General features: G+C 47.7%; 12 protein-coding genes and 1 non-coding gene across 13 annotated transcripts; 6 read left to right on the forward strand and 7 right to left on the reverse strand.

Annotated features, from left to right (window-relative positions):
• The first annotated feature begins 1,107 nt into the window (after positions 1-1,107).
• BT62DRAFT_384601 (uncharacterized protein) lies at positions 1,108-1,976 on the forward strand. The gene is made up of 3 exons (XM_043180730.1): positions 1,108-1,591; positions 1,644-1,750; positions 1,806-1,976. Exons 1-3 carry the CDS (start codon positions 1,289-1,291, stop codon positions 1,882-1,884), a joined length of 489 nt encoding a protein of 162 aa, XP_043035977.1. The 5' UTR covers positions 1,108-1,288; the 3' UTR covers positions 1,885-1,976.
• On the forward strand, positions 1,879-4,212 carry BT62DRAFT_936037 (P-loop containing nucleoside triphosphate hydrolase protein). The gene is made up of 9 exons (XM_043187054.1): positions 1,879-1,961; positions 2,021-2,221; positions 2,274-2,393; positions 2,457-2,578; positions 2,628-2,908; positions 2,968-3,510; positions 3,567-3,755; positions 3,815-3,954; positions 4,035-4,212. The coding sequence occupies exons 2-8, from the start codon at positions 2,068-2,070 to the stop codon at positions 3,951-3,953; spliced, it is 1,548 nt and encodes a 515-aa protein (XP_043035978.1). The 5' UTR covers positions 1,879-1,961; positions 2,021-2,067; the 3' UTR covers position 3,954; positions 4,035-4,212.
• A 736-nt stretch (positions 4,213-4,948) lies between these two features.
• BT62DRAFT_973703 (uncharacterized protein) lies at positions 4,949-6,204 on the reverse strand (the record flags this gene model as incomplete). Its single annotated transcript, XM_043189122.1, has 4 exons — positions 6,067-6,204; positions 5,902-6,012; positions 5,734-5,847; positions 4,949-5,683 (listed from the first exon to the last, which is right to left on the reverse strand). Exons 1-4 carry the CDS (start codon positions 6,067-6,069, stop codon positions 4,949-4,951), a joined length of 963 nt encoding a protein of 320 aa, XP_043035979.1. The 5' UTR covers positions 6,070-6,204.
• A 530-nt stretch (positions 6,205-6,734) lies between these two features.
• BT62DRAFT_1010442 (uncharacterized protein) lies at positions 6,735-7,722 on the reverse strand (the record flags this gene model as incomplete). Its single annotated transcript, XM_043177653.1, has 5 exons — positions 6,735-6,828; positions 6,958-7,135; positions 7,218-7,287; positions 7,333-7,494; positions 7,558-7,722. The coding sequence occupies 5 exons, from the start codon at positions 7,720-7,722 to the stop codon at positions 6,735-6,737; spliced, it is 669 nt and encodes a 222-aa protein (XP_043035980.1).
• A 2,417-nt stretch (positions 7,723-10,139) lies between these two features.
• On the reverse strand, positions 10,140-10,454 carry BT62DRAFT_1010444 (uncharacterized protein; the record flags this gene model as incomplete). Its single annotated transcript, XM_043177654.1, has 3 exons — positions 10,140-10,239; positions 10,295-10,360; positions 10,390-10,454. The coding sequence occupies 3 exons, from the start codon at positions 10,452-10,454 to the stop codon at positions 10,140-10,142; spliced, it is 231 nt and encodes a 76-aa protein (XP_043035981.1).
• Positions 10,455-12,408: 1,954 nt separating this feature from the next.
• On the forward strand, positions 12,409-14,142 carry BT62DRAFT_384767 (uncharacterized protein). Its single transcript, XM_043180731.1, has 2 exons — positions 12,409-12,655; positions 12,712-14,142. Exons 1-2 carry the CDS (start codon positions 12,636-12,638, stop codon positions 13,886-13,888), a joined length of 1,197 nt encoding a protein of 398 aa, XP_043035982.1. The 5' UTR covers positions 12,409-12,635; the 3' UTR covers positions 13,889-14,142.
• Positions 14,143-14,810: 668 nt separating this feature from the next.
• On the forward strand, positions 14,811-15,506 carry BT62DRAFT_384769 (uncharacterized protein). The gene is made up of 3 exons (XM_043180732.1): positions 14,811-14,821; positions 14,888-15,056; positions 15,121-15,506. Exons 2-3 carry the CDS (start codon positions 15,030-15,032, stop codon positions 15,442-15,444), a joined length of 351 nt encoding a protein of 116 aa, XP_043035983.1. The 5' UTR covers positions 14,811-14,821; positions 14,888-15,029; the 3' UTR covers positions 15,445-15,506.
• A 604-nt stretch (positions 15,507-16,110) lies between these two features.
• Positions 16,111-17,787, forward strand: BT62DRAFT_384857 (NAD-P-binding protein). Its single transcript, XM_043180733.1, has 8 exons — positions 16,111-16,382; positions 16,431-16,497; positions 16,547-16,652; positions 16,704-16,856; positions 16,917-17,110; positions 17,168-17,315; positions 17,370-17,431; positions 17,485-17,787. The coding sequence occupies exons 1-8, from the start codon at positions 16,212-16,214 to the stop codon at positions 17,676-17,678; spliced, it is 1,095 nt and encodes a 364-aa protein (XP_043035984.1). The 5' UTR covers positions 16,111-16,211; the 3' UTR covers positions 17,679-17,787.
• Positions 17,655-19,244, forward strand: BT62DRAFT_384874 (uncharacterized protein). The gene is made up of 3 exons (XM_043180734.1): positions 17,655-18,602; positions 18,667-19,092; positions 19,144-19,244. The coding sequence occupies exons 1-2, from the start codon at positions 17,897-17,899 to the stop codon at positions 19,083-19,085; spliced, it is 1,125 nt and encodes a 374-aa protein (XP_043035985.1). The 5' UTR covers positions 17,655-17,896; the 3' UTR covers positions 19,086-19,092; positions 19,144-19,244.
• On the reverse strand, positions 19,220-19,670 carry BT62DRAFT_384896 (uncharacterized protein). The gene has a single exon (XM_043180735.1). The coding sequence runs from the start codon at positions 19,635-19,637 to the stop codon at positions 19,353-19,355; it is 285 nt and encodes a 94-aa protein (XP_043035986.1). The 5' UTR covers positions 19,638-19,670; the 3' UTR covers positions 19,220-19,352.
• A 764-nt stretch (positions 19,671-20,434) lies between these two features.
• On the reverse strand, positions 20,435-20,532 carry BT62DRAFT_t151. Its single transcript has one exon. It is a non-coding gene; the product is annotated as a tRNA-Ile (tRNA).
• A 2,131-nt stretch (positions 20,533-22,663) lies between these two features.
• On the reverse strand, positions 22,664-23,377 carry BT62DRAFT_384913 (uncharacterized protein). Its single transcript, XM_043180736.1, has 3 exons — positions 23,085-23,377; positions 22,738-23,032; positions 22,664-22,682 (listed from the first exon to the last, which is right to left on the reverse strand). The coding sequence occupies exons 1-2, from the start codon at positions 23,287-23,289 to the stop codon at positions 22,836-22,838; spliced, it is 402 nt and encodes a 133-aa protein (XP_043035987.1). The 5' UTR covers positions 23,290-23,377; the 3' UTR covers positions 22,664-22,682; positions 22,738-22,835.
• Positions 23,378-24,185, reverse strand: BT62DRAFT_384938 (uncharacterized protein). Its single transcript, XM_043180737.1, has one exon. The coding sequence runs from the start codon at positions 23,941-23,943 to the stop codon at positions 23,467-23,469; it is 477 nt and encodes a 158-aa protein (XP_043035988.1). The 5' UTR covers positions 23,944-24,185; the 3' UTR covers positions 23,378-23,466.
• Positions 24,186-24,231: the final 46 nt, after the last annotated feature.

A 24,231-nucleotide genomic window follows, 5' to 3' on the forward strand; every position in this document is an offset into this window, starting at 1 on the left:
CAGTGATAACGATAGAGAACGAGCTCAGTCACGGCAGCCACATCAGAGGAAATTAGACACACGGCATAGTGAACATGAGTCAAAAAAAAAAAGACGCAATGGGCCCCTAGACATTGGGCGAAGACATTAGACCATCTCCGAATCGGAGCGCGACGGAGGTCTTTCTTATTTCAATACTTCTTCAGAATAGCACACAGCAAGATTCGCAGAACCAGACTCACGAGTCACCTAGCATTAGTAGGGCTGAAATTTCGCACGTTACTAAGGACCTGGCTTCTAGTTCATAAGGCAGAGAGAAAAACTACACGTAAAACGAAGGGTGCCGGAGCTCTCCACTGAACGAGAATAAGGTAAGCAACAGCCATGTATACCGTCCAAGTTCCTTCTTCGCGTCCAGTTAATGACATCAAGGGGACGCAAGGCTTTGTTTGGATGCTGTTTTTGTTCTAGATGTACCAGTCAATCTGAGTTATGGTTACGGCGACGATCCCACAGCACCCTTTTTTTTCAATCAGCGCTGCTGTGGGAAGAAAAATTTCAAAGTCGATCCAAAATGAGCCTGTTCCGCCTCGGATAATGGCCACGCGAAGCATAAAAATCACGCATGGAGCAGAGCTCGTTGCTCTTTTCCCATCACCGTCAACTGTATCCAAGTACTTTTTTACGAAGCACTATCGGCGCTCAGAAACCATTGTCTGTCAAATCTCTGACCTGTGTTAGTACTTCCTTGATCTCAGTCAATGATATACTGAGGACTGAGCTGGGCTCGATGATGTCCGCCTAGCCCGAGTCAACCTGAGTCAACCTGAGTCGACGTCTAAAACAAATAATCGGTCAATGTGGCGGTGGCCTCATGCTCAAAAATGATCACACCTATGCTTTATGGCTCAAAGGTATCAGCTGGGAGTAATATATTTTCCTTCGCTCCTGCACGATTATTGCTCGCGGCTTCCTCGCTGGCTTCAAACAGGTCCCTTCTTCCACGTTCAACGTCATCTCTTCTGTTAATTCCGCTCTGTTGGCCTGCAGTTATCTCCTGGTTCATACTCGCCCGATTCGCAGAACACAATACTTCATGGTGGCTTCGCTCTGTTGTCTGATGTCCAAGGCTGTGATTGTATCTAAAATGGATGTTCCCTTGTCACTTCCCCGTTTATCATGACATGACAGTAGGCGCCCAGTTTGTTCCTGTCCACCCAGATGAGTAGTATTATATAAGGAACTGCCCCATCTCTTCTATTAGCTTTCACAGACATTACCTCTCAGTCACTCTCCCTTGGTATCCCCCATGGAAAATAAATCTGGCGCGAACCCAAAGTCCTCTGATCGCTCTAACGGTCAGGACTTGGCCACTCTAAAACTGGGCGTGTGGCGCTTGGTGATGCTCAAGTCTGACTCCTTCGATATCGCGAAGAATATACGGGACGTATTCTCTGCAATACTTCTGTTCCTTAGGATGATCTCGGAGATATATGCTTTGGCTCCTCTGCTCTCGACGTTCTATGTGATGGTGGAATTATTGGGCCTGTGCTCGCTGCTGGGAACTGAATCTACCTTGACACTATACCTAACAAGCCGGTTGCTGAAGAGCGTGGGTACCTTTACTCTTTGGAATCATTCATTGACTGAAAGTCTTCTTATAGATTGAGACTGGGATCGCCGAGGGAACAGCAAATTTTGAACAGATAGCCACAATTCTTTTAATCCAATTGTGTTGGATCATTGTCGCGGCATCCTTGAGCTGGTACCAGTAAGGATTCTCCGCCTCTGCAGCTTCATGACTATCTCACGCATCCCTCCCCTAGCCACTACGTTAAAAATAGTCTACAACACCACGTGGAAGCGCACTACACGTTGATCCGCATGAAAGGTGATTATGCTTGAATTGCCTTCATAGACCTTTCATTACGCCGTTCTCTTTGTAGTCCAACTGGATAAGCACAGATTTCTGGACGCGAAAGGTAAATCTTCAACCCCCATTCAGACACCGTTAACAATTCACGGTTAATACCACTGGCAGGGAATCGGGACTACGGAAACCAGTCAGCCTGGTTCTCCTTCTCAGCAATGCTATCCTTCTTCTCTACCATCACGTCCATGTGTGCCAATTTCATCCTTATTGTTCGGACTTCTCGTGAATTGGGCCACCCTTTGTTCGCTCTGGCGTGTATCCTCAAGCCACTGTACGATAGCTCCTACACCCATATCTTATGGGGCTTCGGTAAGCACGTCGGTTTTAGAATCCTCTTCTTGCCTTTGACAATTAAACAAAGACTATTTCTACCACGTGGAGAATAAGGACTTCATTCACATGCAAGCCGTGGCTTCTCTTACTGAAGAAGACCATCGCTCGGAGGTTCTTGCCGGTGGTCTTTCTGACTATATCATTGCAGGTGAGATTTAATCGCTTTCTACCGTGTATAATGTCCATCATGATATTGTAAACGACCGTTCAGAATATGCCAAATCGTCAAACCGAGTCGGCAATCTTCCAACGGCTCGGCCCGAAAGCCAATATGGTCTACCTTCGACACCGTTCCCGGATATTCTATCTGCTCTTCTGGGAAGGGCGCCCATCGTGAGTCAAGCACTTCCGTAGCTGACAAAAGTTTCTTATCGAATTGAAGATGTATCTGGCTTTGTTCGCCATTGTTAATCCATCAGTGTTCTCTGTGACGACATTCGCCATTTTGCAGCAATATTCAGCGAACCTCCAATTGTCGTTGAAGTTTCTTCTCAATGGAATTAGGCAATTCAGACATGAGTGCCAGCAGATAACTAGCTTGTACGATTCATTGAAGATGCCCGCAGCACTATCCGACGGTTACCTCGCGTATCCACCGCGCTCAGGATCCAAATCTGAGAAAGTGCAATCGGAGGTTTCACGAGGGATGTCCTTCGATGTACGGTACGTGTGTGACCACTGGCGAGTATCTCAAGAAACTCAACCCCCACCCCCCGTTACAGAGAAGTGTGCTTTTCCTACCCCAACGGAACCTCTGCTTTGACAAACGTCTCACTCTCCATCAAGTCTGGGCAGCTCGTCGCCATAGTCGGAACCAACGGCAGTGGAAAGTCTACTCTGATGAAGCTCTTGACTAGGATGGTCGAACCGACATCAGGAACCATTCTTGTCGACGGGAATAACATGGCGGACTACAGGCTATCGGATTTTCGACAAGCAACTGCCAGCTTTATGCAAGACCACGGAATCTTCCCTCTGTCTTTCTTGGAGAACATATGTATGGGCAATGTAGATGCTGTTGGCTGCGACGACGACGAGGTCATGGACGCTGTCCGCAAGGGAGGCGCCGAAGACATTTTGACCGGTCTGGCTGAAGGACAAGATACTGTGCTTGGTGGACCTAATGACTACCGGTTTGGCGCATTCTCTATGAACGAAGATGATGATGACGACGACGACAAGAAACCAAATCCATTGCTTGCTAGATGGGAAGGACTTCCGCAGGCCGTCCTAACATCAGGTGGAGAGAAGCAAAGGATCATTGCGTGAGTATACCAAGCTGTCAGGGACGTCATTGTCCTCACCCGTTTATCTCATGCAGCGCTCGCACTTTTATGCGCTTCAACTCTGGAAAGGTCAGCTTCGTAGCTGTGGACGAAGCGAGCTCAGCGATCGATGCCGCGGGGGAGATGCAACTTTTCGATAATCTGATCAAAGAAAGGAAAGCGAAAACGTTGGTCATCGTAACCCACCGTTTCGGTCCCGTAACACGTCAGGCTGATCTCATATTGTGAGCGTTGGTTCGTCTGAAAATAGTGGAACTTTGTTCTCATATGGTATGGTTTGTAGGTGTATGAAAGACGGGACTTTATGCGAGTCTGGACGACATGACGAACTCCTTGCATTGGGTGGAGAGTACGCCAAACTATATACCATACAGGCTGGCGCCTTTACCACTGTCGACGTTGATGGAGACTCGAACGCCTGAGGTGAGAGATATGATTTCTTTTTTTTAATGCCTGTTCCTGCTACATGTAAATACTGGACTCCTGAACACCACCCCTGACAGTTTAGTTATGCACGGATTTTTAAGTTCGAAACTTGTCGTCCCCGTGGTCCATTGTCCGTATACATGAAGGAGGTGCTCGTACCAAGCTGGCTGGAGTATTTAGACTAGGCTGATGAATGGACGGGAGACGGTTCACTGTCGGCCCATGTTTCGCACTCTTTTCTTCTCTAAAACTCGGATTAAATTTGCTTTTTTACTACACGAGACTGTCATCGTGACGTTCTCTGCAGATTTCGAGACTATGTTATTGCAACTGCTAAGCTATCCTGCAAGCCTCCCCATGTCTTTGCTTGTTCGGGTGCCACCAGGCTTCACACGCCATTTTTCTCCTAGAAGGTCTCGTTCGAAGCTATCTTTTTTGTTTAACAGCAAAAGCTTGTACATATAAGTTTCCGTTTCCTAGCCAATTTCGATGTTTCCGAAGGACACAAGTTCGTACCTTGAATTGATCAGATGTTAACAGATCTAGACCGTAGGGTAATAGAGGGCAATCTAGGGATAATTGAATGGAATTGATGATAACCCTACGGCATCGAGTTCTACAATCACGTTACATATAGTTTATCATAACTGGACACGCTCATGAGTCCCAGTTGTCTGTCACGGTCTTTTCCTCCTCGAGGCTGCTTGTGGGATATGGTATCGCACTGAGCGTGGACGGCGTAATGCATTTCTGGCTTTCTCATAACCGGTACCGCTTGTTCGATTCAACCCTGGGCGATGATACATCTATAGATCTCTTCGAAGGGCTAACTTGCCTCGATCGAGGGTTCGATCGTTCTGATGACAAGTCCGCAGTATTATACAAGGACCCACTGATAAAGCCAGGAGTTAGGGATACCTTTTCGTTGCGGCAGTCAAGGTATTATTATTATATATACAAAGATCCGTGCACGGTGATCTATGTCAGGCGCTCAATATGTACCCGACAAGGATAAGTATGGAGCAGGGAGTAGTAGGCTAGGATTAATGCCACTATAGATTGCGTGATCATTCAAGGTTCGCAGAGGCTGCAGGTCCTGTCCTATCGCCTTTGCCCAAGCAGGAACGTTCGCTATGATACGGTTCATTATCACGGTGAGCAGGTGCTTCCTCTCTTCGTCTGTCACTGACAGCGGCGGGAAGCTGAAATTGGGATTCGCGGCCCACATCGGAACAGCACGAGCGGCTTCCCAGTCAACAACAGTCACTATCTTCGTTGGGTCAGTCCGGCTGACTAGAATATTACGTGGCGCAAAGTCTATGTGCTCAAGGACGATGGGCAGATCGTCAAGTTGAGAAGCAAAGTCGAAGTTCTGGACGCTAGATACGACACCGTTGACGAAACGCTGTTTCTGGTTTGCGTCGTCTGAGGGTGCCTCCAAAAAATCCAGATCACGTCGCGCAGTCGCGAGGATCCAATCCTTCGCATTCGAAAATGGGCCACATTTTTCGAGTCGCGGTGGGGAGATGGAAGTCTTTCGGTTGGACGCTAGACGTGTCATGGGTCCGATGTAAAATTCTCCGCTCTCATTCTCGTACAAACTTCCAATGGAATGGAAGGTGACGCCGATTATCTGTGCCCACACATCCGCGATGGCTACACAAACCTCTTCGCGGTGCTTGGCATCGAGGGACCTCCATACCGTAGAGAGATTATCGCCGTCTATCTATCCTTGTCTTGGTAAGCCTACCCAGATATCGGCATGTCGGAACTTACATATTCCATGATCATCCACTCACCCCCGACAGCTCCGTCGGCGTCGACGTCATGATATAAAATACCAGGGACCGGGATTTTAGTTTTCGATTTTAAAAAACGTAAGGTGGCGACCTGGTTTCAAATCAGCAAACGTTTGAATAGGTCATAGCCTAGATTGTGGCGTACCTCTGAGCGCATAGCCAGAGGGGAGGTCATTCCGCAGCCAGCATGCTTCAGAATGGACCATTGAACTCGGATGAACACCTTTTGCGCCTTGTTCATATGTGCAATATAGGTCTGAAACAGTTTCAGTGAAAGGACGCTTTTACGCCTTTGCGGTGAAGGGCGCACCATATGATTTCCGCCTTTCCGTCAACACGAGGTTAATACCAAAAACATGCTCGACGACGACTAGGTACGTACATTGTTCAAAGGGATCGAGTTTCACGCACTCGTCCGAGAGCTGTTTCTCGATACGTGATTTAAGCGCTACCTCGTCTACCGAGGATTTTGCGCTTGGGCTCGAAGGGAAGGGAGGGCTGAACGTCATGGTGGTGGTTCAAAAGATGAACTCGTGTTTTATACACCGGCGGTCGGTAGGGGCATTATTCGGTTATTGTTCTATCGCAGAACACGATGTGATGGAGCCTATTCCCCGGGGACACGATTCCCGGCCGTGAAGTTTTCAAGAATATTACGGTTATTCCTATATTGGGACCATACAACATTTACTGCCAGCGGCTCCGCATCGTCGTTTCAAGGGGTTGATTTAAAGATATATATGGTAATTTGACGGTCCTCTGTGCAGAAAGCGCCACTGGAGATGCAGGGTACAAGTACGTGGATATATATGCACCGTCGCTCCGCACTCGAGGATATACACATAAGCATTAATTGATAGGGGCTGGCTGAACTGAACCATCAAGGTTCATATACAAAAACGCATAGCATGTACAAAACATCTTCAAAACTGCCAAGAACAAGGTTAGGTATTTGTAGTACAACGAACAGCGTTATTCTTACCAAACATCGATGGCCGACGTTAAAGAGGGTTTACCCTTATCACTTCGGATTATAAGGCTTCCAAAAAGCGGTCGTTCTTCCCGGTACAGGCTAATAAAAATAAGTCATGAACCCGAAGTGTGACAAAGCACTAAAAGCTCACGCAAGTGCCTTGAGAGATGTTGTCTATTGCCAATGCATTAGCAGAAGTGACAGCGTATCGAAGCCAGAAAGACTCACGGTCCTGGAGACACTCGAAGGTGAACATTGTCGGTCTTCCGTTCACTCTGATCCAGTGAACACAGTATTCTCCCTTCACCCAGCTCGTCTTCGTCCCTGCCATATCCCAGATGTGTGTAACTTCGCCTGGAGCCATCGAGAAAAACAGTGAATGTAAGATTGCGGGAGATGATTGGGTCTGTAGTTGCGAGCAATCCGGAAGTAAAAATTTCAGGTCTTTTATATGTGGGTGGCTTTGCAGGGTGTTGCAGGGCCTGCACCAGTGCACGGGCACAGATCCGACCCTTTGGTTACCCCGAACACGTCATCCTTGTTGCACGGAATGTCAATCTGTTTTGTTAGAAACATGCCTCTCACACATTCCTAGCGACTCACATATGAAAATGTCCTATATGACTCAATCGTAATGCGTTGCTTCTCCTGGACGGCGTTGAAGGCAAAAAGGATTTCAATATACAGCTCCTTTTCGTCAAATCCTGTCCTAGGCAAGTGTCTCCGATCACACGGCTGAAACCCAGATCCTTGGACAATGGACGACTATCTCAAATCGGGCGACAATCGTCAAAATATGGGAAGAAAATTAGAGGTCGCCATAGTGACCTTCAGGAAAATTTTTTTTCTTTTGGATCGCCGAAGAGACCCCTCGAGGAGACGAGTGGTTCCTAATGAGATTTTTGATACCGTTCCAGAATCCAGACGGGCGAGCACCCCCGCAGTTGTCAATGAAATTTTAATTCGAACAAGCAGTGGACGCGTCATCGACATAGATATGTAATTGGCGACCCCGAGTTCGGAACATGGGCCCAATGGCCTGCCTCCATCGTTCCCAGAACAGAAAGAGACTTGCTAAACAAACATGATGGAAGCGCCGGGTGGTGGAGGTCAAATGTGGCGATAACGTTCACTGCTCCTGATTAAGACATATCTGTCCGAAGAAAAGGCAATTGTCCGCGATACAGCTGGCACCAAGAGCCACATCCGTATAAGCATGAGGTTGAGCAAAGAGCCTCGTGAGTGGCGCACCCATCAGCGTGAATCGAGCGGGAGAACCCGGCATCATTTGCCTGAAAGTGCAATAAGTTGAATAATACAGAGGCATATTTCAGGAAGGTGGAAAAAAAAAAAAAGAAAGCTCAGGTACGCTTCTGTCAGTGTTATACAGGCCCGAAAATAATTGATGGATACAACGGGGCGGCGATGCCGCTTTGGTTGGCCTTGCATCGGAAATGAGTTACCTGACGCACTGCGTCGAATGCTGCAAGGAACATTAAGGGGATAGATGCCGGTCCATGTGAAACCCATCATCATAATTATCTCGTTTATAGTTCCGGGTCTGCGGATTGGTGTCATGAGACAAGGTGAAGATGCAACGCCGGTATACAGAAGACAAAGAGAAAAGAGTCGTTGCGGTCGGAATATTCCGCGGAATTTCCGATCGCAATTAGTTTCTCTGGTTTGGAGAGACTAAACCATGCCTGTGGTACCACAGCTTTATTAAGGTAGTTTCCCGGTAATTTGCCTTGAACCTGAGGTGCAACGCCATGAAGTACGCAACGTTTTCTCTCCGATCTCTTCCTAACAGCTAGGACAATACCGAGATTGTTATCGGCCTCAGTCGAAGCGCATGGTGCCTTGCATCTAGTCCGCCCCAGTTACAGAGGGCAACAGATAGTGGTGGAACACGCTGCTCCGGATCGTCGTCCTAACACTGGGAATGGCGGATACTGTCTCTCGGTGGTTCATTCACGTTCGGATATTGTTACAGAAAGATGACCCTAATGAAATGCGGACTGCTGACTCCAGTAAGCTTGATGACAGCGAATGCCACACGCTTGCCACACGCGCCTGCCAACATTTAGCGCTCATGCCGCTCCCGTTGTAAGCGCGTGTTCAGAGAATACTCTCGTAAACACTTGTTTCACGTTGGGCGACTCCAGCTCGTACACCTAGACCCAAATTGGAGGAAATATGCAATGAGGGCAGTAGCGTAGCGCCTCTTTGTGGTTGTGGCTGTCGTTGCGATGGGACGAGGATTTTCAAAGGCGCGCGAGTCTATGGCGATATCGCCGCGGTGAAATTACATTGCTCTTTTGTGGAGGTGGCTGAAGCAACCGTTCCCAAACAAAGAGAGGCATGTTTCACAACCTAGAAGGAATTTCAGGTATCCATCTCTTCAACCACGTTGTGCGCAATGTTACACCTTGGTCAACTGTTAGGATACCCTGTCAGAAGATGCTGTGGTAAGACAACGAGTCTAAGCCCAAAGGAAATTGCGTACATATGCTGGTCTTGAAACGATAACTCGGGCATGGGCATAAATATCTCTTTGACCGCTGTACGCAGTGGTTCCACCGAGTAACGAACGATGTTTCTTTAGAAGATCTTCTCAAGGATATGCAACCAGCGCGGAAGTCCGCGATCGTCCAAGCCCGTCGCTGCTTCTTGTTCTTCGGTCAGCCATCGCATGATCGTTGACGAGATGGAAGGTAGACCGAAGAGAAAATATGATTTTAGAAGATGAATTTGGCAAACAATGCAGGCATTGGCACACGAGGATCCCGTCGTGGCTCCGCTGAACAATGACTCCTTCCGCGAGCCGAAAAGTCGTTCTCGGGCAATCGTTCATGCGCAGAGTTTATCAGCGACTGATTGACTGTATCATAGAAGCGTCCCTGCGCGACAAGGAGACTATCAGAATCGGAGTTTTGAGGTCGAAAAGAGACAGTATCCCATGCGACCAATAGGAACCCTCATCGCGACTGTGTCTAGTTTGTCAAGGACAGTCACATCGGGCGGTTCTCTTCTGAGACACCGAAGCTAAATTATGAGGCTCGGGCATCCGTAGCATCAGCCTCAAAGAATCCTATCTTGGTTACATCGCATGTCCGGGACAGCGGGCTGTGATATCAAGCGTGTTTCGGAGCCAGGGCAAAGGGATGATGAATATCAGTGCTAATAGACACTGCTTGCGGTCCCCGTTGGCTTAGACAGGCAGCACCGGTGAAGACAGCGGACAAAATTGTTAAGCCGTAAGGGACGGAACACCTGCGCTGCAGATCCTCTGTGGTAACTAACACTGGCATCACTTGAGGTCTGAACCGATGGCAACGTATCGTACTTACCGATAACGAAACCAGGTACTCCTTCGATATTTGCCAGCGGCACAGGAATTCAGGACAAACCTAATGCCTGCCCTTGTCCGGAGCAACATTTAGTAGCCGCGACATTTGGGCCTTGATGACGTTGTCGCCAAGGTGGGCGGGCGTGTTTTGCCAATCTGCCCTGCACGGTAGCAGATTGCGCTGAACTAAATTTTTTTGAACGGAAATTTCACTACCAAGGCCGTAGGGTGAGATACGCTATCGACGGCGGCGGTCCAGATCTAGCATCCAAGCCACGGTACCTATTTAGTCTTTAATAAAGAGCGTGTACGCTGAGGCCCCTTCAGACTTTGCCGCAGACAGTTGGTGCGCAGTCGCAGTCACGCCTTCGACCATGAGTCGGGAATATAATGACTCTCAGGCCCTCTGGCGGGACATGCCTGCAGTCGGACGGTGTTTCACCTGCTGCAACGGTCCAATGAGATGAAATGATAATCATGATATACGCCATCTGTGGTAACGTGGGCGAAAAACTGCAGCAAACTCAGATTCCTGCAGGCGACCGCCAGCCAGTTGAATCAGGCCAGAAAGCTTTACAAATACAACGATAAAGACGCACTTCAAATTCTGTGGCGTTTCGGCCAAATTTCTCTAAGTCGAGATTTTACAAGGGTCATCTCCAGTGTTTGGCCTGCAGAATCAAGGGATAGATTCATTGTAGCAGTTATGCAAAGATAAATACACACACACATTATACACAAGTTCAGATGTCGTTTTCGTGACCTTGCAGTGTTGTATGATTTCAGGAGGGTTAAAAACCAGTGCTAGCCAAAGACATTGCAAATATTTTTTGCTGGACTGAGATGGTGGTAGCTGGAACTTGCTGGCGGTCAGTGCCCCTCGAGCGACCATATCGATATGCTCTTTACGGCCGGAAACTGCCCATGAGGAACTGCACGAGGTTGTTGCAGTTGAACGCTACTTCTCACAGACAGCCGAGATGAGCAGGGAGAGAATGAGAGAGCCACCATTGTATAGAGGTAAATGCGGTCAACTGTAATACACAGATACAGGAAGAAGGAAAGAAATTCGCGTGGTGTGAATTTCAACGTTCACAGGGCGTTTGATCACGTGAATTGTATTCGCGGTTACCGGCCCGAGTCGTGATATGTTGCACGACGACCACCAACCTCTCGGCATTGCACTGTACAGAAACGCCCCGATGCCTTCGTTCAACTTATTATTCTTATAACCAGCAGAATGGCCCTCAACGTAGAGATAAGATAACATCGATGATGAGAATTCCGACTACGAGAAACAGGAATCCTGGGTTTTTGCTTGAACGATGGTGAACGTTTCGAATACCGTTCTTTCACCCCCAACGGAATACAGACCAAGACTTAGAAGAGGACCACGTATTCTGCTTCTTGGAGTCAGCCATAGGCTCCAATAGCAAACGCGATTTCTCCTGCTTCTACATGATATTGATCTCTCATATGTCCGGGAACTTTGCCTTGAAGTTATATGTTTGAAAGCCCCATCGGATACAGTGCCTTCCCTTCCTACAGAACGTGGAATAGAAGAATGCGTAAAAGTTCATGGCTCCCTCCCTCTCCTTCTGACCTTTTTACAGAGCAAAGGAGGATGACGGATCATTCAATAAGAGAAGCACGGTAAATAAATGAAGAGCTCAGACGCGTTGTCTTATGTCATCATCTTCTATTATTGTTCAATAGTTGAATCTGATTTCTGGTCGGTAGGTTCCGGGGTGCAAAGTCCTTGACTGGCATATCTCCTACTGCCAAAGTTGTCTTTTGATTTTTCAGGCCTGCGCATAGCTTGAAAAAGAGGCTTTCGAGTTATGCACATGTTCGGAAAACTCATCAAACAATGGCTCAAAATTGATGGCGACGAACTCGAGGATAAGGAATTGAAGATTATCACATCGGAGATCAACGAAATGCTCATATTCTACGATAATACGACCCAATATATGAAGGACCTATCGCTGAGGTAGGTGTGTTTGGCGGCTACCTGCAGTCTGCATCTCTTACCTATCTAGTATGGACTACCCGTCATTGACGAACGGGTTGAGGATAGACGGGAGGATTCCATAAGCGGGACATTCTTTAATTTTCGCTTTGTGAACGCCCACGAGCTGGCATGTAGAGGACTGGTGTAAGTTCATTTAAAGCCATGACTCTGTGATTTGTGCTTATAGGGATATCACAGTTCTGAAGTGTGCCGTCCAGCAATCTGGCGTAGACGACAAGTGCGAAGGGTTACTCTGATGTACGTTATATTTCAGCAGGTCCATTAAATACTGATTTTCCCCTTTACAAGAGAAAGATGCCTTACGGAGTGCCTTCAGAAATCCAGAAAACCGTCCCTGTTGCTCCGCTTAAGGCTGCTGGAATCGAAGATAGCTTTTAGTTTGGTTCCTCCACCTTGTTGCAAACCCGATGCTGTATCCCTACTGCGCGTCACGGTACCCCCGTTCCGGCCGCTTTCCTAGCTCAAATACCTGATAGCTAACAGGAGAGTCTTCCTTTCACCTCCCCAGACTCAAGGTGGACGATGATGTTTCGCAACGTCCGGTACGTGGTCTACAATTCCCTGTCCGACACATAATCAATGCCATCTTGGTGTTTAGCGACTTCCTCCGGCGCAAGTATGTCCCCTCGCGTAGTCCAAGTGTTGTTGCTATGGAAACACCTGTATTTCCACCTGAGATTTTCGAGCTAATCATCGACTGCGTCGCCTCCGAGGTGCTCCGCTCATGTGCGCTCGTTTGCAGGTCTTGGCTCCTTTGCGCACGCCGCAACATCTTCCGTATCGTTTCGCTACACGAACACAAGAACAAGGGCGCTTTCGAGGACTCAGAGGGCGTTGCACGTTTACACCTACGATGGAACCGGGTGAGAGTCGTCGACCTGGCTTCTCTAATCCAAGATATCTCTATCGCATGGCAGTTTGCTGGTACACTCGTCCCGTTGGCATCCTCATTCATCCGTCTGAGGAGGCTCAAGCTATACTCCTCGGATGCAGCATATCGGTCCCCAGGTGCACTTGAGATCCGATCCGCCTCCCAGCTGCTCCGTGCACCGCCAATATCGCACCTCGAGATATCCACATCATATTTCGAGACCTTTCGGCTTTTCCTGTCCCTTTGGGATACCTCTTATCCTTCGCTGAAACACCTGAAGATATCCCTGATATCGATACAGGACATGCACAGCAGGTTCCGGTCGGTCATAATTGACCAAGCGAACGAGATTATGAGGTCGTACGACACCGCTAATGTCAGAGAGCACACCATGCTCGAGTCATTTGAGCTCTGGGAGAATATGCCTTGCGCCAGTGCTATCGCCGTCTTCCTCCTCCACCCAAACTGCCCCATCCGTATCAGCACACTGAAGGCTCTCAAATTGCATTCCGATCCTATCACCGGTCAGGGACTGGCATCCATATTCGTTCCCGTCCTGCCATCATCCCTCACTAACCTCGCCATCTCCTGCTCGGAATCCCAGGATGATTTGTGTCTTAATTCGCAGCGTTTGCCAGGTCTGAGACGCCTTACTCTGACCGTAGTGTTGGCAGCTGAGGGTCTGCTCGGGGTCATAAACAGACTACAGTTGGAACACCTGACGCTGACGATCCGGCGGCCGTGGGAGGGACATGACTGGGAGCGCTGGCATGCGTTGGACCTGTGTCTTGCGCGGTGTTTAATACGGCAGGTGGATGTGGAGTCGATGAGAGCTGGTGACCTCAAGAGCTTGATGCCTTTGAGCGCCGAGTGCAACAACATCCGTTGGGTGACCTGTAGTTAAATGCGTACTCCCCTTTCCTGGCGTATCTTTCTGATCGGGGAATGATGATCTGATCATCGATGCTATTCGGTGTGTACCTAGCTGCAGGAACGGTGAATGTTACGTGTGTCGTCGCGGTTGAAACGAACTTTATCCAACGGACTACAGCCCGAACCTCTCCAGTTGTGGATTCGGCACCTTTGGCTTGTCTCAATCATCACCACCACTACTACGGCCGATCTGCTCATTTGACGACAATCTTTGGAAGAGAAAATAGACCGCTAGTCGATATTAATTGCACATCCTGTCTACAACTTCTCATTTCTGCAATTGGGACGCCGGCAAAGAGTAATTGAAGACGGCAAAGTGCGCCTGGTTCGTTCTCGATGCCTGTCCTATCGTCGCAGGGAGGGGGCTTCTCTCATCGACGCCACACAGCTCTGGGAGGATCACCACACAATAAAATGGACTCCTCACTGCTGAGGAATATTGGTTCTTTCTCGACAACGGCAACGATGACTATGAGATATGCACAGATTTCATGGACCGGATGCCGCTGCCCCAAAAGGAAGTACCAAAACGGTGGCCTGCGATAGACCGACACAAGAAAGGAATACCGAACCCATTTGCGAAGGATTCCTTCAGCGAGATCAGCTATTGCATAATGCAACAAGACCGCATCTGCATACTGTCGGGTTTGAACAAAGAACTCTGCGCAGTGCACCTGGTACCCCGGGATTATGCTACATGAATGCACCGTTTATTTTTCTCTACCTTCAAACTGTCTGATCCAGTGATTCCAGTACCACTACCATCAGATCTACCGGCAGTGTATTTTTTGCTCTATTGCCGATGCCCCCAAGGCCCGTCCTATCCGTCAAATTATCACTCTGGAATCCGGTCGCTCAAATCTATGAACCGTCCTTCCTTTGTTATCGCCCCGCTCAGTGACACGTACGTTGCATTCTTTTTTGTTCTGCGGTGAGGCGCGATGGTGAAAGATCATCCGCGGACTTTTAGGATGCCTGAACGTATCGAAGGATATGCGCTTTTCACTCGTTTGGCGTGGATGATGACGACTATTGCACAGGCGTTACCCTCAGAGACTTGTCAGATCAATCTCTATGCTCCCGGCTACTCTTAGTGGCGTACAACATATCGTATGAAACGACCAATCTATAGGAGTCAAGTAACAAAATTTTTCATTATATTATTTGGTATACAATCTGAGCAGAAACCATCACCATCCTCAGCAAACGCACTATCATAGTCTCTGTCGCTCCGGGGAACCTTCGACTTCCCATGTACACACGTTTCGAGTGCTCAGAGTAGGGGGACGTCTCTTGATAAGCTCCTTTGCCTGCTCAGCATCAACAGTTGTAGTCGCCTTTAGTACGACGCGAGACGATGCGAGGTCTGGAGAACGAGACAACATTTTGTCTTTTACCGTCGTTCTTCAAAAATTTATGCACCAGATCAAGATGTACCGTCATCTTCTTCAACGCCAACTCTTCGCAGCAGTCCGTCCAATGGCTCAGAGAGAGGCGGAACATCATTGTCTAGCCTCTCTTTGTTAGATGGATAACAACGGTACTGATGTACGAGAAGTTCACGACTGGTATATCGACTGGATTATCTGGAGACAGAGAGTCTCAGTTTAGCACACCAACAAATGTTGCAGCTCGTTGATGAATCTATCAATTAAAGGCGAAGAACAGTAACGAGATCTGTATCATGAAGGTAAGTAAGTAAGAGGTCTGATACAGCTAAGAATATACGCACCTCAGTCGGCACAGCGAAGGTGTAAACGACTGAGGTACGGCAATGTACGAGAGCAGCTTTTATAGGTGATCGAGATAGGTACAAAAAAGGTAACTGAGAAAGAGAGAGAATGTAAGTACGGCCTACGGATCCATCTTCAACATCAATGAGTTCCTGGGGAACTTCCTTTGAACAGAAGCCAGCCATGTTTGACTCGTGATCCTAACATGAGATATTGAATTCTTGGGAAAGAGAAAACAATTACTTACGGTGGCACTGAGAGTGTACTGAACTCTGGCAGAGAAGATAAATGATTCTGAACGTGACGGTGAATTCAACACTACTAAGCAAGTATCCAGGCAGTCTTTCGGTGGAAATATTTTTTCGTGAGTGGTAGGTAAGTAGGTAGGTAAGTGGCAATCGTCGCGTTGTGGCTAATAAATAACGTTGTGAGCAGCCGGCGTTGTGAGTAACCGGGTCCCGGGCCGGCGTCTTAAAAGTAACCACATGTTGATCTCCCAATGGCCCGTAAAAACCCCACATTTCCGTATCTTTGACGTGCTGTTGCTCGAAGAAATCTTAAATGTCAAAATTCGATATCCCCCGCTTTACCAAGGCTCTGGTTCTTCGCAAATCCGCGACGCTGCAGAGTCCGGTGTACAATGATGCAAAGATAGAGCTGAGAGAAATTCCACCTCTTAGGGCTAGCGAAGTATTGGTAAAGGTCGGGGCAGCTGCGTTTAACCACAGAGAGGCAATTCTAGCTTTTATATCGTTATGTGTAAAGTAACACTTTACACAGCTATGGATTCGTAAAGGATTGTATCCGAACATTGCATTTGGGAGCGTCTTTGGCGCTGATGGCGCAGGTAAGAGCATATTTTGCGTAGTATATACCCTTCCGATATCATTTTGTAGGTGTCGTTGTGGCATCTGGCCAACCCAAGGATTCACTTCTCAATACTCGCGTTTTCATGTCGCCCATGGTCGGTTGGGCAAAGAGTCTCGATGGGCCAGAGTCTCCGTATGTCTCCAATGGCATCTACACATTTCAGGAGCTCACGTCTTTGAACAGGAAATTTGGCGTCGTAGGAGGTGTCGTTTATCCTCCCCTCGGATACTTTGCCAACTATGTCGTCATCGACAGGTCGCTGGTGATTAAATCTGCCAGCCACCTCGACGACGTTCACATGGCTGCATGGCCCTTGGCTGGTCTCACAGCTTGGAGGTGCGCTCATCTACAGCTGGCCCTTTATTCTCTGACTGTCTGCACTAAACCGCTTAATAGGGCGATAACGACCTGCGCTGGTGTCCAATCTGACCACAATATCTTGATAACGGGCATAGGTGGTGGTGTGGCTCTTGTGGCTCTTCAGTTATGCGTCGCCAAAGGCGCACATGTCTATGTGACAAGCGGTAGCCAGGAAAAGATCAACAAAGCCATTGTTCTGGGCGCCGAAGGAGGCGCAAACTACAAAGATGGTAAATGCCATCGAACGTCAGTGAAGCTACCACCCTTCTTAACTTACCCTTCTACAGATGACTGGCCTACTCAACTTTCTCAAGCTTTGAAGAAAGTCCGGGGCAAAGACGTCTTTGACTCGGTCATTGATTCTGGTGGAGGCGACATTATGTCTCGAGTCAGCGGGTGCCTCAAACGAGGTGGGAAGGTTGTCTGCTATGGCATGTTAGACGCTTCCTCAATTACGCAGAAATGTGATTGTTTCTGACGGCTTTCTAGGACGGCTAACCCAAAGATAACGTTCACAATGAGAGAAGTGATGCGAAACCAGCATCTCATTGGTTCGCACAATTCCTTCGTACCGATCATACGCGTCTTGACAGAATTTCCACAGGAACCATGATGGGCTCGCTGCAGGACATGAGAGACGCGACCGCGTTCCTGGAGGAGCACCGTATCGTGCCCGTGGTTTCTCATGTGCTCGAAGGTCTGGAATCCGCAGAGGAGGGATTTGAGATACTGAAGAGAGGAGACCAATTCGGCAAGGTAGTTATTAGAATTGACGAGAAGAGACCAGGGAAGCTGTAACTGAATATATCAAGGAACTGTTTACCGGCATTAATCCATGTCGGATCCCGAGGTGGCATGCAGAGAAACAGAGGACAAATCCGCCCTGTTGCCGCCCCTCATATTTTTATTTTTCAGGATAAACCGATTAGAAGGAACGCTCCAAGACAATAAATGGTTATACTCTTTTTATCCGGTGGTTCTTGATCACCCACTTCCACAAGGTACGTATAAGCGCCATGCCCGACCTCCCCCAAGAGCTCTTCGACACAATTATCGACAAACTCCAGCAGGATAGAAAGTCCCTTATGGCCTGCTCCTTGGCCTCACGCATATTCCTACCTCGCACCCGATTCCACCTCTTCCGTAACGTAGTCCTCAACGAGACCTTTAGCCAAAAATTCCACAAACTAGTCGTCTCATCCCCGAACATAGCCAGGAATGTCACGGACCTCACCTTCTTCGGGGATGTGTTCAAAGAGCGGCTGGTCCTCCCCGTCGTACACTCCCTAGTCAACCTGTCAACACTGTCCCTCCAAGACATGGATTTCGACAACGTCCCGAGATATAACGCCGGAATCTTCGACGCGTTCTCCCATCTTCCCATCAAGCACATTTCCATGCTATCACTTTGCTTTCACGACTTCTCCACCGCCATAAGGACGTCGTTTCCCTTCGTCCAGAGCCTCACCATGTGGGACGTGGTAGGGCGGTCCAATCCAGAGCCCAGCCGCCAGTCCTGCCCATTACAAGTTCTGAAGATACACTTCCGCGAGATGGGCAGATCCATCCTCGACAGCATCGCCAGCGGTGGTCTGGGTGCTCTGGACCATTTGCACACCCTGTCAACTTCGGGATGCCCTCACGATGGAGACTTGAGCATCTTTCTCAAGCTCATGGGTACGCCCTCTCTGCGAACTTTGGAATTGAGAGATCTGCAATGTGGTGAGTTTTTTTCCTTGATATAATCAGTTGGGACAGGTGTTCAATTTGTATGTTTTTTTTGTAGATGACGACAGCTTCGCTGCACCGATGTCAATTTCCCTTTCTCATCTTCGGAGCATCGTCTTCCACGTCATTCAGTTCGGGTCTGATAGACCTCACAATCACGGAGTCGGCATACAGTGGCTCACAGGCTGTTTTGCCCTTGCTCCCAATCCTGATGCGTCGGCTCAAAATATCGTCATCAAATACAGCCTGTTTGTCGGTGCAGAGTATGTATCTGTATATGAGCGGAAGAAATGGGCAGCACTGAATGAAGTGCTCTCTCGTTCGCCCGTTGCCTCTCTTGTTTCCGTCCGCGTCATCATCAGACGATACCACGATCGTGCACAAACTTTTGACACGATCATGAGCAATTGTCCCTGCCTGCGTAAAATGGGCCGAGCGTTCAAGCTGGACATCGTAGAAGAGTTTAATCACATCTGATATGGCGGTATGTATTTTACTTCGTGTTTTCATACTACGAATAACGATATTTTTACAGGACATTAAATGTACAGTAGACATCATCTTCCGGTAGTTGCTAATTATCATTGCCAAAAAAAAAACCCTTACGTCTTCTACGCCTCCGACTGTACTGTCGCTGAAAATCGAATTAGTTGGCATACTCGGATAAAAGAGAATTTCTTACGTTCGCGCCTCGATGACCCTTTGCCAGGCATGAGACGGCTCTTCAAACCTTCTTTCATCTATTTACCAGTGCAGTATGGTCGGAGGCCATTGATATACCTCTCTGACAATTAGCCAACTGCCGCTTGTGAGCGCCATTGGCAAGCGCTTTTTTCTCCTCCCGGTCATAACGCCTTCGTCACATGCATGAGCATTCCGTTCGGTAATAATACCCTCCCCTTCGACGTGATCACTAAACGAGACGTCAAGAAGCGTATCTATCCTAAATACAATGCCACTCGCACTGGGCAGATATGGGAGTGAAGGCAGGAATATATCAGTAGGCAAATGCATACTGGACAGACACATCAATCTAAAGATTTTAGGAAAATGAAGATGCAACTCACGATCGATAAAAATAATACTAAATCGCCGAACGAGTTGAAAGAAATCATAGTTGAGCCAAATGCATTTGTCTGTATTGGATGTAAGTCTAGGAGCAAACAAAGACGAGGAATCGTATACCCAATTTCTTCGGTGCCATTCCTTCAATCTCTGCTCTTGCGTTTCCTTACATGGTGCAGCAAAACGCAAAACAGTCTGCCTGTAGCTATCATCGTACTGCTCATTATCCCTAGACCTATTATTCTTCTTGGGCGACTCAACGGAAGGGAAGCCTGTGTGGAAGAATACTTCATGAGGGCATCTACGAGGCTCTCCTTCTAGATTTTTGGGTCAGCTACAATGATGCGTGGCGTAGACAGTTGAATGTACCTTGGTTCCTTTCGGACCAACTCTAGTTTCTTTCACAAGCGCTCTGAGTTGATCAACAGGGAGTGTTTCGAGAATCTCGCGGAGTGTCAGAGGATGGTTCTTGTATTCATATACATAATGACTTGACCACATATGCTAGCTCTTATCCTCATGCAGAAATGGACTTTGTGTACACCTTTTTAGAAGTTTGAACCAGATTAAATGGTAGGACTCAGGAGTCCTCCCTCACAGAGAAAAAAAAAGTGATGACAATTGACATCTTACCTAGACTCCATTATGAACTGGCACCACCATCAAGAATTGACTTGTGCTGTATAGTGAGCACTTTACAGGGCTAGGCTTGGCCTGACTTTTGGGCTTGAAAACAAAACAATACATTGAGGCGCGTACACTAGCCAATTTGGGGATTGAACCCAGGACGTTTGCATTAATAAGAGGACTTTGTGCTTATATATTAGCACAACGCTCTGAGCAACTGAGCTAATCAGCTAGTTGTGACATGATTCAGGTCAAATGGAGTCATGGTGGAGAACCATTGAAATGCTGAGAAGTGGCTATGAATGAATCAACAATGTGCAAGGCACACACCACTAAAACACTAACACCAAATCACAATGTGGTTCGAGGGAGGAATAGTAATACCTGGATTCTCAGTATATAGAGAAGGTAACATTGATAGGGTGCAATAGAATGTAATTCAAGGATATATATTGCAGTTTACTTGGACAAAGTGTTGGAATTTAGGTGCTGGCAATTCAGAGAAAGGCATATTGGACTTGAAGGAAGGGTATATTTCATCATATAGAGTAAGGACAGTGGTGGTTCCAAGTCAAGTCAATAAGGTACAAAAAATGTCAAAGTATAAGGTAAACAGTAAAATATATATAAATAGAATATGGTATTAAAGCTATGAAAACCAAATCTCAACACAAAGTTGTCTGTGTCACTGAACACAACAAAATCTATCTCAAATGGTCTGCCTGGTGCAGTTTCTCAACTGATACAGTGCACCTGGTTGTGACTTGCACACAAAACTAAACTGTTCTGAACTGTTCCTGGTCTGTTCTGACTGTCTGACACAAACTTTCAGTTGCTTTCTGGAGTTCTTGCACAAAACAAAGTAACCTGGTCACCACAATACTATTCAAGTTGAGTCTACAACTCAAAGTTCTTAACACAACCCTTACTGTTCACTTGGTAGTGTTTTTTTTTTTTTTTTGGGGGGGGGGGTCAGAAACCTGCTCTTTTCTATCCATGGATCAATATTTATACTTTCTGGATGCTGGTGTCTGACTAACACCATGACCTACTGACTAATAGGCTTGCTGGCCTGGCCCAGTAGGCTAAACTTATCTCCTGTCAGATATGAACTCATACACAGCTGCTTGGCAGATATGAGTTCATTTGCAGCTAGCCTGATCAATCAACCAGACTCTGCCCAGCCCTTGCCGGCATGCCAATCATGTGGGTCCCCTGGACCTGGGAACCTCACCTGCTAAATTGCAAGGTTCACTAGTACTCTGGCTTCTACTGGATACTGAGATGATGCCCTTCAAGGGAATCATTCCCTCACCAGGTAATTACTTATTATCTCTTACTATAGCACAAAGTAACTAGCCCAGTAGAAAACAATAAATATATTCAACTTTCTACCTGGTACAGTTGCCCGGCACATCACCATAAATCGTCTTTTCTTTTGTTAGAGGAAAGATGTCAACCTGTTCCTCTTCGCGGTGGCCTATCGTTTGTCATTTCAAGACAAAGCAGGCATGGCCAATTCGTATTGCAAATGGTGTGCGTCTGTCATCGTATAGAATCCAAGAAGGCCCTGTCAGTAGTAGAAGGTTATCATAAAATCGAAGCTGATTGAGCATTGAGAAATCTCCGAGATGGGGGGTTACATAGATGGAGATAAGTCGTACAGAGCGGCGCACGTATGCTACGAACGATAATATGTTTGGATTGAGAGGATAATCGGGCAGTATTTTCGCATCGTCGAGGGATACTGTGAAATCGATCAGCTCGCTCTAGAAGCAGGTCGGGTATGTTTGATCTTATCATTCCTGTCAGATCTAGTCGTTGATTGATATCAGTCCTCGTGACTGTTCAGACTGTGGTGTTGGTAACGCTTTGTTCTTCGTACTCCTTGCTTTTGCAGTACCGACTCTGTGATTATTAAACTCGTGTAGGTACTCGAACGTCTTTGGAGATAGAAGAAGAGTGATTAGTGCGAGAGCTGATGGGGAGAAGTGCGCCCAAATATATGTACCGTAGCTACTTGTATACCAGTGGTCTGATGGGTAGCATAATGTAACTAAGACAAGTAATAATAAAAGTAGTGATAGTAAAGACAAGTTAAAAGGTGAGTAATGATGCGGATAATGTAATAGCTGCAGGCCGAGGTCCTCATGTAAGACAACGGACAATGTGCGCACGTAGTGGAACAAAATCCTCGACACTCGCTTATAGATATTCTTCCTGCTCCCTCGGGCCCCTAGACCCATACTTCAAGGCAATCTCTTGGACCCATGCCGAAATGTCTCGCCGTTAGAAAGCAGATTGTCAGACCTGCGAGTCATCATCTTGTTATAGCACCTCATGAGCTCTTTCACTGGAATCTGGACGCGTCCAATAAGATCGCTAGAGCCGAATGACATTTAGAGAGAGATAAGGAGATCAAGCACGTGAAACATACTCGGCCGAGCTGGTCAGAATCCCAAAGCAAGAGCGAGACAGCTTCCTCAGTCTTGATCTCATCATCGGTGACCAACAGACAGGCTGTCTCTTCGTAAACTAGATTAAGGTCCCCAAGGATGATACGCGGGCCGTCTTCACAAAGCGCGACACCAGAGGAAGCTCGAGGACGTTAGGCAGGGCTTTAGCCATGGGGATCGCCGAGACTTCCACAGCAGGAACGCCCATTTTTTTTTTCAATAAACTGTATACGCAGCCGGATGGTACCTGCAATACCTTCAACTTGAATCCACATTCTGTGGTGGCCTAATCAGCGCGGAAGATAACGCATGCAATGGTCACGCTTACGGGACTGGGACATGCAACCAATCATATACACCGAGGAAGAACCCAACCAGTAGATGTATGTTTTTTGAGCGTAACTTGGAGCCCGGAAGTGTTGGTACGCGAAAGCAACCTCGTAGTTGACGTAATCGCCCGACTGATCAGCATCCAGACCTTTTGCTTTGTCGGGCCTCTGTTTGCTCCAAAAGCTGGTTCGTGCCTTGGTCATCCGTTGGTCGACCTGTTAAAGCGCGCGCATAGAAACGATGCGAAAAGGGGTTGTCGTCCTGGCCGATATCACTAATACGGACAGCATCAACAAAATCAAACCACGAGGAGACTGTTGCATCACATCTTCGACTCATGTCCGCAATGGAAATAAATTGCATATAAAATCAGAAATAGCTCATGCGAAGGTACAATCTACCGACCATGTCCCGGTTAATGAGACCCCCAGATCGTTCGGACAAATGCATTGAGCCATTCTGCAGACTCTGGCGTCGAGGGCGCGCGCGTATGTCCTGCCACGTGCACAGTGCACGGTGCATTTCGACCCGATCGCGTTCCACTTCCTTTTCCAACTTCTGCTGTACGATGCTGACGGCGCAAACCCAATGGCAGCCATGAAGGTGCTACGAACGCCAAAATAGAGCCCATGGCCAGGTGAATGTTGTGTAACCATCGACCTTCGGGGACGCCAAGAAAGAACGAGATGAAGGTGAAAAGCTGCCGTTAGCCCTGGTTGGAGGTAGTCGAACATGGCCAGAAGCGGGGAAAGCGACGCTGCGGGTGAAGGCAGATATGGGTGCAAAGAAAAATTTCCTGGACGAGCGGCATTGAGAGCTGTCTGTGTAGGCGAGACTGAGCCAACCACAGGAGCCATTTCCGCAGTTCCGGTGCGTCCATCTGGATGAGGAAAATCTGGTGATGCATCGAGTCCACTGTACAGAGCAAAGAAGGGGGGGGAAGATAAACCTTTGAAATCAGCATCTTTAATGGTGACATCCAAGCCTGTCGTTGGGTCCTTCACAATCCTCTCCTTCTGCCCTTCCTATTTCTTGACTTTATCCGTTGGCTCTTTCTTGGGTCCAGCCATCCAGTTCATCGTCTCCGTCTTTTCGTTGGCTGGCTCGTCGCTGGCGGAAGTCTGGTCCGTCTTCGACGTCAGACT

This window comes from Guyanagaster necrorhizus (assembly GCF_019112545.1).
Source record: "Guyanagaster necrorhizus MCA 3950 unplaced genomic scaffold BT62scaffold_29, whole genome shotgun sequence".
NCBI classification, from domain to species: Eukaryota; Fungi; Basidiomycota; class Agaricomycetes; order Agaricales; family Physalacriaceae; genus Guyanagaster; species Guyanagaster necrorhizus.

Coding starts and splice junctions, on each gene's coding strand:
- BT62DRAFT_384767 (XM_043180731.1), top strand. CDS start 12,636: ATGATGTTTCGCAACGTCCG. Junction 12,656..12,711: donor ATGATGTTTCGCAACGTCCG/GTACGTGGTCTA, acceptor CTTGGTGTTTAG/CGACTTCCTCCGGCGCAAGT.
- BT62DRAFT_384857 (XM_043180733.1), top strand. CDS start 16,212: ATGTCAAAATTCGATATCCCCCGCTTTACCAAGGCTCTGGTTCTTCGC. Junction 16,653..16,703: donor CTCGATGGGCCAGAGTCTCC/GTATGTCTCCAA, acceptor GTCTTTGAACAG/GAAATTTGGCGTCGTAGGAG. Junction 17,316..17,369: donor AAGGTTGTCTGCTATGGCAT/GTTAGACGCTTC, acceptor ACGGCTTTCTAG/GACGGCTAACCCAAAGATAA.
- BT62DRAFT_384601 (XM_043180730.1), top strand. CDS start 1,289: ATGGAAAATAAATCTGGCGCGAACCCAAAGTCCTCTGATCGCTCTAAC. Junction 1,592..1,643: donor CAAGCCGGTTGCTGAAGAGC/GTGGGTACCTTT, acceptor GTCTTCTTATAG/ATTGAGACTGGGATCGCCGA. Junction 1,751..1,805: donor GCATCCTTGAGCTGGTACCA/GTAAGGATTCTC, acceptor TCCCTCCCCTAG/CCACTACGTTAAAAATAGTC.
- BT62DRAFT_384913 (XM_043180736.1), bottom strand. CDS start 23,289: ATGACCAAGGCACGAACCAGCTTTTGGAGCAAACAGAGGCCCGACAAA. Junction 23,033..23,084: donor TGGTTGCATGTCCCAGTCCC/GTAAGCGTGACC, acceptor AGGCCACCACAG/AATGTGGATTCAAGTTGAAG.
- BT62DRAFT_384769 (XM_043180732.1), top strand. CDS start 15,030: ATGAAACGACCAATCTATAGGAGTCAA. Junction 15,057..15,120: donor GACCAATCTATAGGAGTCAA/GTAACAAAATTT, acceptor CACCATCCTCAG/CAAACGCACTATCATAGTCT.
- BT62DRAFT_384938 (XM_043180737.1), bottom strand. CDS start 23,943: ATGGCTCCTGTGGTTGGCTCAGTCTCGCCTACACAGACAGCTCTCAAT.
- BT62DRAFT_936037 (XM_043187054.1), top strand. CDS start 2,068: ATGCTATCCTTCTTCTCTACCATCACGTCCATGTGTGCCAATTTCATC. Junction 2,579..2,627: donor TTCTGGGAAGGGCGCCCATC/GTGAGTCAAGCA, acceptor ATCGAATTGAAG/ATGTATCTGGCTTTGTTCGC. Junction 3,511..3,566: donor GAGAAGCAAAGGATCATTGC/GTGAGTATACCA, acceptor TATCTCATGCAG/CGCTCGCACTTTTATGCGCT.
- BT62DRAFT_384874 (XM_043180734.1), top strand. CDS start 17,897: ATGCCCGACCTCCCCCAAGAGCTCTTCGACACAATTATCGACAAACTC. Junction 18,603..18,666: donor ATTGAGAGATCTGCAATGTG/GTGAGTTTTTTT, acceptor TTTTTTTTGTAG/ATGACGACAGCTTCGCTGCA.
- BT62DRAFT_384896 (XM_043180735.1), bottom strand. CDS start 19,637: ATGTGTCTGTCCAGTATGCATTTGCCTACTGATATATTCCTGCCTTCA.